This window comes from Enhydra lutris, unplaced genomic scaffold, assembly GCF_002288905.1.
Source record: "Enhydra lutris kenyoni isolate GAN:26980312 unplaced genomic scaffold, ASM228890v2 scaffoldscaffold9, whole genome shotgun sequence".
Lineage (NCBI taxonomy): Eukaryota > Metazoa > Chordata > Mammalia > Carnivora > Mustelidae > Enhydra > Enhydra lutris.
Window position 1 is genome coordinate 80,788,051 of NW_019154093.1, and position 12,242 is coordinate 80,800,292.

General features: G+C 38.1%; 1 protein-coding gene across 1 annotated transcript in view; it reads left to right on the plus strand.

Annotated features, from left to right (window-relative positions):
* The window catches only part of LOC111143503 (mannosidase alpha class 1A member 2), a 192,433-nt gene extending 180,430 nt beyond the window's left edge, over positions 1–12,003 (plus strand). Inside the window, exon 13 of the mRNA XM_022497308.1 lies at positions 10,050–12,003. Within this exon, the coding sequence (XP_022353016.1) occupies positions 10,050–10,182 (133 nt within the window). The 3' untranslated portion in view covers positions 10,183–12,003. The remainder of the gene's footprint in view (positions 1–10,049) is intronic.
* The last annotated feature ends 239 nt before the right edge of the window (positions 12,004–12,242 follow it).

Consider the following 12,242-nt stretch of genomic DNA (forward strand, 5'->3'; position numbering starts at 1 on the left):
AGTAACTGCTCTCTTTTCAGAATTGTGCTATTTGGAAATTAAAGTGTATGAAACATAACGCTGTATGAGGAGCTTGTAGTCTAGTTGAGAAATCTCTTATTTCTGGCCCTGGTCAAATTCAGTAAAAGTACAAACTGTATAGTCAAGTGCTAAATAGAATATAAATGTTTTAGAGATTCAAAGAAGGGAACTTTGGCGTGGGCTGGAGTAGTCATGAACAAAGTTTGAGATAATGCTACATGCTAATAGGTGAGGTAAAGCAGAAAGTCATTTCATGAAAAGAGATCCAGCTTGAGAAAACAAATGCTACTGTTCTTCAAAAAGACAGTAAAGAAACTGGACTTACTAAAGAATATACATTAGAAGTAATGGGAGATAGGCTTCTAGAATCAAAATCAGGGAAGCAACAGTATGGATGAACATTGAGAACATTATGTTCAGTTAAATGAGCCAGTCACAAAAAGATTGTTATGATTCCACTCGTATAAAGTACCTCTAACCAAACTGATAGGAACAGAAAGTAGAAGATGGTTTATCAGGCACTGGGGGAAGGGAAAAGGGGAATTGTTGCTTGAAAGGGTGTAGAATTTCAGTTTTGCAAGATTAAAGAGTTCAGGAATCTGTTTCACAATTGTGTGAACATACATAGCTCTACCGAACTTAAAAATAAGATGGTAAATTTCTTTGTTTCTGTTTTAAACTATAGTTGACACACAGTGTTATTGTTAGTTTCAGGTGTAGAGAGCATACTGATACAATAACTCGGTCTGTGTTACGCTCACCACAAGTATAGCCACCATCTGTCACCGTCTGTCACCACAGTGCTATTACAGTATCATTGGCCATATTTCCTGTTCTGTACCTTTTATCCATGTGACTTACTTATTTCATAACTGGAAGCCTATGTCTCCCTCTCCCCTTCACCCATTTTGCCCATCCCCCACTCCTGGCAACCATGTTTGTTCTCTGTATTTATGGGTCTGATTCTGCTTTTTGTTTATTCATTTATTTTTTAGACTCCATATATGAGTGAAATCATATGGTATTTGTGTTTCTCTGATTTATTTCACTTAGCATAATAACCTGTAGGTCCATCTGTGTTGTCACAAATGGCAAGATTAAGGGGATAAATTTTATATTATGTGTTTTTTTTTAACCACAATGAAAAATCAGAGAAGCAATGGCATTCCTCAAAAGGGAATCATAAGATAAAATGCAAAGCATCAACACTTTAACTCCCATCCCACCCCCCTTCCTCCAACCCCTATAACTTATACCTGGGGTGAAAGGAAACTAAAGAAAACTAAATGGAACTAAAGGAAACTAAAGGAATACAAGTATGGCTGAGAGAAAACTAGAGTCCCAAAGGAAGAAAAGTAACTTGTTATTTTAAAGATAGATTTATTTATTTATTTATTTATTTGTCAGAAAGAGAGAGAGCGAGCGAGCACAGGCAGACAGAGTGGCAGGCAGAGGCAGAGGGAGAAGCAGGCTCCCCACAGAACAAGGAGCCCGATGTGGGACTCGATCCCAGGACGCTGGGATCATGACCTGAGCCGAAGGCAGCTGCTTAACCAACTGAGCCACCCAGGTGTCCCAACTTGTTATTTTAAATGATTGCCAGGATGCTAAGAAATTTTATATCAAGATATTACTATACATGTAATTTTGTAATTAATAGTCTTTCAGGAATGATGCAGAGAAAAAACAGAATAGGTAGCTAATTTTAAAGAAGGGAAAAGTTGGATTGAGAAAAATAAAAGTAGATGGATTTAATGTCCATTTTCACAAAGTTCTAGAAAGTCATAAGACTTTGATATGAAGATAGGAAGACTTTGGAGAAAAATTAGTGATCAAGAAGAGCCAGAAAGGCTTCCTCAGAACAAGTTCTTGCTGGACTAACTCTAATGTTCTTTTTGGATTGGTTTAATAATAGAGGATTAAGTGATTCCATGAAAATACATGGTGTTCAGCAAATTGTTTGACAATGTATCTCAAAATGGAAGAACCAACTCTTCCTCCAAGATGAAGTAACAAGGCCCAGAATTTACCCTTCTACCCAAAGCAGACAGATGAAATATATAGGAAACAATGGTTTTCAAAACACTGGAGAGGAGGCAGTGAAGGAATGTGGTCTCTGAGAGATGGGAAACAAACCAGCAGCCCTGGCTTTGCCGCAGCTTGCTGCCTTGGTAGAGCTTCCCCACAGCACAGGGAAGGGGACATGAGGCTGAGTGCAGCAGGTTCCCTGAGGAGATCGGAATTGTGAGTCCAAGGAAATGAAAATAGCTGGTGTTTACAGGAGAGTAGCAGAGAACAGCGAGCTACACAGAGAGAGAACCCCAGAGAATCCCTCTGGGAGTAGTTAGCAGAGGGAAGAAACTATACCTGAGTGGGGGAAAGAATCCTCTATGAGGAATTAAAGGGAACAGTTCATGGTAACCACACAGGGTCAGAAACAGTGCCTGTTCCCAGGAGCCTGACTGGAAAATCTTATAATTCACAGGGCATGGAGTAGAGTACTCAGGATAGTCCTTCCTCAGTGGTGACGAATAATCTCTTGCTTTGGATCTGCATAGTCACAAAAGCAAGACTTGAAGGTATCAAATTGTTTCCAAGTAACTTAACTATATACCTGAACAAAACTCAGGATTTACAGGAATACAAAATTATCTAGCAACCACAGGTAAAACTTAATGTCTGGCATCGAGCCAAGGATGCCATGTATGGTATACCAGGCAGGAAGGGATGACCAGTAATGAAAATAATCAACTGAAACTGACTCAGAGCTCGTATAACTGTTAGAATTAGCAGGGGACATTAAAACAGTTATTACAATTAATGCCATATATTAAAAAAATTAAAGAGAGACATGGGAGATAATAAAATCCAAATCAAACTTCCAGAAATGGAAACTGCAAAGTCTGAATTTAAAAATACACCTTAAGAGGATTAATAGCAGATTAGAACTTGCAAAAGAAAAGATTTGTGAACTTGAAGACATTGCAGGTAAAATCAAAATGAAAATAAGAGCCAAAAAAGAATCTTATAAAAATGCAAAGAGTATCGGTGAGCTGTGCGACAACTGTAGGTTGCTTAAAATATGTGAAGTCTGAAGTGGAGAGGACAGAAGAAAGGATTAAAAATATATTTATATGGGCCAAAATCTTTCCAAACTTCTACCCACTCGAAGGAACTGAACAGAGTCGAAGGACAAGAAACATGAAGAATACGTCACCAAGGGCACATCATAATCACATTGCTTAAAACCGGTGGTAATGAAAAAAAGTCTGAAAAGCTATCAGAGGGGAAAAACGAGTTAGGTAGAAAGCAACACATGCAAGAATGATGGCAGGGTTCTCATTGGAAACAAGACTAATATCCCTCATGAACAAATATGCATAAAGCAGCTAAACAAGATTTTAGCAAATTAAATCTAACAACCTATTCAATAGATAACACATCATGACCAAGTAGATTTACTCTGGGCATGGAGGTTTGACATTTGAAAATCAGTGAACTGAAAAAGAAAAACCATATGATCATTTCAGTAGACACAGAAAAATTATTGGACAAAATCGAACATCCCTTCCTAATAAGACTCTTAGCAAACCAGGAATGGAAAGGAATTCTCTCAACTTGGTAAAGAGCATAAATGAAAAATCTACACCTAACTTCATACTGAAAAACTGAATGTGTTCCTCCTAAGATCAGGAATAAGACAAGGATTTCTGTCTGTTCTGTTCACTTCAGTTTAGCCTTGAACTGGAGGTTCTAGCTAGTATAGTCAGACAAGAAAAAGAAATAAAAGACATCCAGACTAGAAGAAGTAAAATTATCTTTTTTTCATAAAAGTTGTGGTCATCAAAGTAGGAAATCCTGTGGAGTTACTGAAAAGTTACTAGAATTATTGAGCATTTAGCACAGTTGCAGATGCAAGATTAGTATATCAAAATTAATTATGTATTAAGCATGAACTGAAATTGAAGCTGAAAAACACAGTACCGTAACATTATGAAATACTTAGGGATAAATCTTGACAAAACACATGAAAGACCTGTACACTAGAAACTAAAAATCATTGCTGAAAGAAATTAAAGACCTAATTAAATGGAGAGATTCACTTTGTTGATGGTTCTGAAAACTAAGTATTGTTCATTCTTTTCAGATTGATCTATAGATTCAGTGAAGTCCCAGTTGAAATCTTAAGAGACTTTTTTTACAGAAATTAGAAAGCTGTTTCTGAATTTCATGTGGAAATGTGAAGAACCTAGAAAAGCCAAAACAAGTTTGAAAAAGAATAAAGTTCAAAGCGTAACACTGCCTGATTTCAAGACTTACTATAAAGCTGTGATAATCATTACATTGTGATGTTGGTGTAATGCTAGGCAAATAAATTGATGGAATAGAATAGAGAGTCCAGAGAGGAAAAACCTGGTATATATTTGGACACCTGATTTTTGACAAAGGTACAGAGGCATTGCAATGAAAAAAGATAGGCTTTTCAACAAAAGGTGATAGAATAATTGGATTTCTATATGCATATACAAAAAAATCAATTCAAAATGTATCATAGACCTAAGTTTAAAACCTAAAAGTACAGGGGCACCTGGGTGGCTCACTCATTAAGCATCTGCCTTCGGCTCAGGTCATGATCCCAGGGTCCTGGATAGAGCTCCACATCAAGCTCCCTGCTCAGTAAGGAGCCTGCTTCTGCCTCTCCCCCTCCCCCTGCTTGTGTTCCCTCTCTCGTTGTGTCTCTCTCTGTCAAGTAAATAAATAAAATCTTAAAAAAAAAAAAAACACCAAAAATCCTGAAAGTACAGCTTGTAGTAGAGAACAGAGAAGAACATCTTTGGGACCTTGGGCTAAGCAAAGATTTTTTAGATATACACCAAAGCATGATACATAAAAGAACGAGTTGATCAGTTGGTCTAAAATTTTAAAAAATCTCTCTGAAAGACATTTGAAGAAGAATGAAAGAAAATGAAGGGATGAAAAGATAAGGCACAGACTGGGATAAAATTTTTGCAAACTATATAATTCTGGGTGATATGACAAATTCTAAAATCTCAACAGTAAGACGATATGCAACCCAATTTAAAACCTGGCAAAAGAATTAAACAGATACTTCATAAAAGAATATATAAGGATGGCAGGTAAGCTCATGAAAAAATGCTAGACATGATTAGAACAAATTACAACTACAATGAAATACTACTTACTACACATGTATTAGACTATCAGAATAGACCCACACCTGCAGAGAGATCTCCCTTTACTTTTTTGCTTTGGACTTGAGTGGAGATGTAAGGTATGGAGCATCTTCTAATTCTGAGAAGAAAGTCAAGAAGATCTTGAAGATCCTGAGGACAGGGGGAAAAATTGGAAACCAGATCTTCTGCCAACCCAGAAAATCCTCTCCATGAATATAGCAGAGAAAGAAAACATTTTAGAAAACATTTTTATCACTGGATAAGCATGAAACCAGGCTGCAATTTACATCACAGGCAGAAAGAAATTTCACCTTCCCATATAACCAGGCAGATAAAATCCCTTATATATGTGTTCTGAAGATAAATTGTAACTTGTCCATATGTAAGAATAGTTCCTGCACGGCACCATTTGCTATACATAGTTCATTCTAAATTCACGTTGGGGTGATTGGGGTGACCATGTGTGCTAATCAGTTGTCTTTATTCAAAGGACAAGTGACACTTCTGTCTCTGATAAGGGTTAGTTACGAGCTTTAGAGAGAAAGCCACCTGAGCTAGAGTCCCACAGTGATAGGGACACGGGTTCATCTTCCTTGATGATTATATTGCAAAAGCAGGCCACTAGGAGAAACTAAATTGTACAGCCTGCAAGAAGTTTATTCAGCTTTTAAAAAGATTTATGTACATTTCAGAGGGACGGTTTTCTCAAGGCAGCGGGCTAAGAAGAGGGAAGGAAGGATAAGGTGTTTTGGCACCAGGAAAAATTTAGTATTTTATTAAACTTTATAATACCCAGAGCTCTGATAGTGTTTTACTGTTAAATGAACCAGCTTTTGTTATCATCTACCTCTGGGCTTTTGTTGTAGAAGCTAACACCCACTGTTCAGGTAGTTTAGGTATCTTGTATCCTGCAGGCAAAATCATCCTAACTTATTCAGCCCCTAAGGGCAGAGGAAAATGAATCCCTCCCAGCTCCCTTATATTGCAAGACAAAGCCTAAACCATTGCAGTAATCAGAAGTATCTGCTTTCTTCAGTTTATCTTTAAAAAAAAAAAAATGCATGTATATTTTGCATTTGGATTTGTAATATACCCACATTAGTTTTAAGATTTCTTCTTTCCCCACCTCTTCCCCTAAACAAAACAAAACAACACTTTAAGATTTGAGAGGAGATGTGGGGAAAAGCAGAGAGGGGCAGGTCCTTTTGGCGAGATTAAAAATTGTATGTTTTAATGCAATTTTTTTAAAAGATTTATTTATTTGGCGGGGAGAGGGAAGAGGGAGAGAATCTTCAAGCAGACTCCTCGCTGAGCGGGGAGCCCAGTGCAGGCTCCATCATACAAGCCATGAGATCATGACCTGAGCCAAAACCCAGAGCCGGAAGTGTAACCACCGCAGCCACCCACGTGTCCCAGTGTGTCATCTTTTAGAACTTAATTTCCACTGAGTACGTTTCAATTTAATTTGATTTCTAACCAGTCTGTTCCAAAGACATTGTTTAAACATTAGAAGTATAAATGAAATGGAAGTTTTAAGTAAGTTATTTTTCAAACAATCTAAGGGTTTTGTTTTTTTTTTAATGAGCTACATATACAAGTAAATGCAAACCTTTTTAGAGTTGTAACATCTTTCTGTGACACACGGAACATTGCCATTGGTAGTTGTGAAGAAGAATAAATGAGTCACCAAGGCTTGTTTGATAAGTGAGCATAGAGGCCCAAGTAAGTAAGTACATGTTAACTTGGCAGTTGGTTCTTTCAGCCTTACCATTTCTGTGTTGACACTTAAATTTTTCTCCTCAGATTTGGTTGACTTCTCTTGCTGAAAACTTGCCTGTTCAGTTACTACCAACACTTGTGTTGAGATGACTCCTGGCATCACCACCTTGAAATACCTTGTCTTTAGATGAGAGAAAGCTAAGAGAGACATATATGCACAACATTTTTAAATAGCTCTAAAAAGTAAGCTACACATCTGTTCAGACTGAGGTCCGTAATAGCATCTTTTTATATGCCTGTAGGCTTTTGTCAGCACCACTTGTCATCTATTAAAACCTTAGTTTTAAGAAAATTCATACTAAAGGAAAAATGAGTAGTGCGGTAGCTAATTTAGACTATAGACTTTTCTCAGCTTTCACAGCACAGATCACACTTCTCCAGTTCTACTTTTAAAATCCAGGTTAAAAGTCTTAAATCACTAATAGTGTACCATGTCCTCTACATCTTTTTCTGAATGTGTAATCCAAAATTAAGAAGAGTTATTTAGCTATATTACTTTAATTTCAAACATTGATTTTGTTATAAATTTGTGAGAATATGTATGTGGTATGTGTTTATGTGAGTGTGTGTGTATCTGTGGGAGTCTGTGAGAGTGTGTATGAGTGTGTGTTGTGGTATGTATGTGTCTACAGGAGTGTGTGGTCTGTGTGTGGTTATGGGAGTGTGTGTGTGTGGTCTTGTGTGTGTCTGTGGGTATGTGTATGTGAGGGTGTGGTGTGCATGTGTCTGGGAATGTGTGGTCTGTGTGTGTGTGTGAGAGAGAGAGAGAGAGAGAGAGTGTGTGTGGTCTGTGTGTGTCTGGGAGTGTGTGTGTATGTGTGAGAGTGTGTGGTCTTTGTGTCTATGGGAATGTGTGTGTGGGGTTCTGTGTGTTTCTATGGGAGTGTGTGTGAGGGAGAGAGAGTGTGCATAGTGTGTGTGTGTCTGTGGGAATGTATGGTATGTGTGTGTCCCCGTATGTCTAACCCCTGCTCTCTAGTCCTGCTCCAGGCCCCTTGGACCTAGCAGCAGTGCTTAAGGTCTAGAGGTATCCTGGAGGTCAGGTTGGACGTTGTGTTAGTTCCTAGGGCTGCCTTAACAAATTACCAAACTTGATGGCTAACAGAAATTTTGTCTCTCCTGATTCTGAAGACCTGAAGTCTGAAGATCATTCCCTCTTGTGGCAGCATAGCTTTAATCCTTGTCTCTGGCTGCTCATGACCTTCCTCCCTGTGTGCCTTTGGGTCCAAATCTCCCTCTCCTTTCTCCTGCAAATTTCAAGTTACTGGATTTAGGGTAGGCCCTAAATCCAGGATGATTTCATCTCAAGATCCATAATTGATGACATCCTCAAACGCCCTGTCTCTAAATAAGGTCACATTCTGAGGCTCCAGATGGACGTGAATGGGGGAGGTGGGCACACTGTTCAACCCACTACAGTAGTATTCAATTAGGTTCCTTTTATTATTATTTTAGGGAGAGAGAGCTGTGGGGAGGAGCAGAGGGAGAGGGACAAGCAGACTGTGGTGAGCACAGAGCCCAATGTGGGGCCCAATCCCTTGACCCAGATGAGATCACGACCCAAGGCAAAACAAAGAGTCTGAGTATCAACCGACTGAGCCACCCAGGCACCCTTAATTAGGATCTTTTTTAAAATGATGGTTTAAAACTAATATTCCTTAAAAAACTAAAAATAATATCCCTTTTTATTATCTAAAGCCTGCACATTCATTATTTTCTTAATTTTTGTAGTGTTTGTGTTTACATCCGGTACTTCCATAGCATCCCCCATGGAAAGGAATCATTTTGTGGGAGACTTTTGAATTTTCTCTTTTCTCTTTCAAGAAGTGATGAAATTAGAGCAAGCTTGACCCATCAGCCCGTATTTAACCAAGAAACATGGGATTGCACAGAACATAGCACTTCCGGATATATTTGTGCCCAGAACTCCAAGAGCTTGTGCTTCCGGCCTCCCTACAGTAGACCCAGCAGTCTCTTGCTACCTCCAGCCAAGTCTGTTTTTTTCAGTTACAGCTTCTCTGCCCATGACGTGGTGAATGAATTCGAGTCAAGCAGGTCTCAAGGTCTAGGGTCAGGGAGGTTGGAAGCCCTGTTACTCTCCATTCCAGCTTTACCAGTTACAATGTTGCCTTAGTGCTGTCTGTTTTTACTCGGTCATCTAGGAACTGTAATGGTAATCAGAAAAGATATAAATGTGCTATTTTTAAGATAAAGGAATTTCAGCAAAATCATTGTAAAGGAGTTCTTTACCAAATCCTAATGAGGAGTTAGAACCCAGATTTCCTGACTCTCTGGAGTTGGTTTTTTTATGCTCACCTTAAAGACCCCTTTAATAGAATTTAGATTGGAATATGCCCAGCATTATAGGTAACAATTATTGTTTGTGTCAGCTCTATCACCGTGGCTTGCAGTGCCCATGGGGAGGTTGGGAATCCTTGCCTTCGAATACACAATGCTATTACCTATGGAGAGCAAGCACAAAATTCTTATAATCCATAGTGTTTCTGAAACCTTCATTAAACAGTTTGCATTACCTACTGGAAAAACTACAAAAACTCCTAAAGTACCAGTATATAAAAATCCCTGCTAGGTCCAGATAGTATGCTAGTTATTTCCTTCAGTGTCTGTTAATAATTGCGAATTAATCACTTCACTTGCACTATGAGCTCTGTAAGCTGCCAAAGTAGATGATTGATCTTATGTGTGACTTTTAAAAGAATGTCTGTGAAAAATCACAAAGTGGTTTGTTCGTTCACGAGGGAGCCAACTTACAGCTTTGCTGTCTGATGTGCTTCCAACAGGTGTGTGGACTTTGTTAACTGTCTCACATCGGCAGTCCACGGGTGCATCTTACTGGATTTTCTTATGCACCTCACTATTCTAGAACATGTTGTTACTATGTTTTAGATCGTGTGAGTGAGTTTCATTCTGTGATGTGTTTTTCTTAGAGCTCTTCAGAATAGGCTTTTGGTTTCCTCTGCTGCTGTAACTAACTAGCTCACTTGATCTTGTTGAACTCTAATTGAAGCTCATTTCTCTCCCTTTTATTTTCAGATACTTGTATCTGCTGTTCTCCAGTGATGACCTTTTACCTTTAGACCACTGGGTATTCAATACAGAGGCTCATCCTCTGCCTGTGTTACATTTAGCCAACACCACACTTTCAGGAAATCCTGCCGTTCGATGAAAGCAGCTCCAGAAAGACCATTCTCACCTGTGTTTTGTTTACATGGACCACTACAGAAATTAGTCTGGAGAGGGGGCTTTGGGAAACCTGGACCTCGTAAGTCACCATGGCAGGGTGAAACATGACTGTGCCCCACAGGACTTTTCAACTTGTAGATATCTCAACTTTGAAATGATTCCATTTTATACCTGACCAAAACATATTCTGGTATGTGTAAGACAAAGACCTGGTGTGCTTGGATTCGTAAAGAGATGGTCACAAGGGAAATTTTGCCTGTTACTACTATATTGTTTTAGAGTCCTGGAGTCTGGAGTCTGGACTGCCTAAGAATAAGCCAAGAATGTGGAGCACCTTGTGGGAGTGAGAAATGGCCTTGGGAACCAATTCTAAATGTGTTCCTTCCAAAGCGGAGCAGCTTTCAAATCAAATATTTACTTACCGGTTTTCCCCCTTTTCTCCATTTTTAATAATGGAAGGAACTAGAACAGACTAAGAACGGTGGAACTGCATCGAGAGCAATGAAGACTGGAAAAAGAAACCCGAGTACCTGTCCCTGTTTCAATTTTCAAGTTCCCCATTGGATGACCAGACTGGCAACCATTTCAGATCCCAGTGATCCCATTGAAATTTCTTGGTTAAATTTAATTTTCTCTGGAGGCACGATCTCACAAAGAATACTCTTCAAGTCTTTGTCTCCATATGGAATCATTGAAACTGGTATTTATCATAACCACTACTTATGAGCCTGGGTTTGGGATTTTGTGCATGTTGATCAGTCTAGTGTTGGTAGCATGACCAAAAGTGGGGGAATCGCTACATTTTGTCACCTTGAAACCTGTTCTAAGAGAAAGCCTTGGTTTTGTTGGGAGGAGACTTTTTTTTTTTTTTTCCAAACCAGCAAATCTACCAAGTGAACTTTATCCACTTTAACGTTGTTATAAATTTAGTAAAATCCCTCAACTTAACGACTTTACGTGGCTTGGCAAAATTCACCATACTATTATGCAGCTCTGAATTTACCCAAATTTCTTTTACAACCTGTTAAATCAAAAAACAAAATACAATGAAGCTTGCTTAAACGCTCTATCTGGAACGGTAACAGGGGATCCTTTATTTATTATCAGATGAGTGAGCTTTTCACAAATACTTTATGTAAAAAATAAAATTCAGCTTTTATTTTCTGCAAGGGTATTTATAGAAATCCAAAGAAGAGCTTCAAAGTAATTTTTAATAGAAAAAAAATGTGGTATAATTAATCATATTAACTAAATTCGGGATATACCTAAGGGAGTTTCTCTTACCATCAATAGATTTTGCAGTGATACTTATTTTTAAAGAAATTACTATTTCTTTATATTTGGGGGGGAAGAACTTAAATTTTTTCAAGAACTGTATTGTAAGATAAGTATGCTTATAAATTTTCTGTCCCTTGAGTTTATGTCACAGTGCAAGACACTTTTTCTTCTTTACATTTAATACAAATAGCTTCCATTGACAATAAAAGTTGGGAGCAGTGTAACTAGTCTAATATTTACTCTGAATTTGGAGATTTCATGAAACAGTGTTTAGGGAAGAAGCCCACCTTGGAATTCTGAAGACATATTTTCTTATTTTGATAGCTTTTCTGTGTAACCTTTTAGCATGTAGTAGATTTAAATTGGAGAAAAGATTTAATAAATTAGTATAATTATTTTCTAAGAGTGATCATCTTATGCCACCAAGAGTCAAACAATCCTCACGATTTAGGAGATGACCCGTAAGTGGTAAATGTCCCTTTTTCTCAGTATATCTATAAAATAAGGATGTGGAGTCAATGCATTATTTATGTTTTTAAGAGAGTTAAATTTTAGCACACATTTTTAAATTATATCTTTTACTATTTGAAAGACTGAAATTTTTAAATGAGAAGGGTAGATGACTAACTTGAGAAAGGGAGAGTATTTTTTTCTCAAAATGTGTTGGCCTTCCTCCTAAAAATAGCACAAGTCCACTTACGAGTCCCTAAAAAGTGTGAACAACTTGAGGTAGCATACAGCCACTGGGCGCCTGGCGGGGAGCCC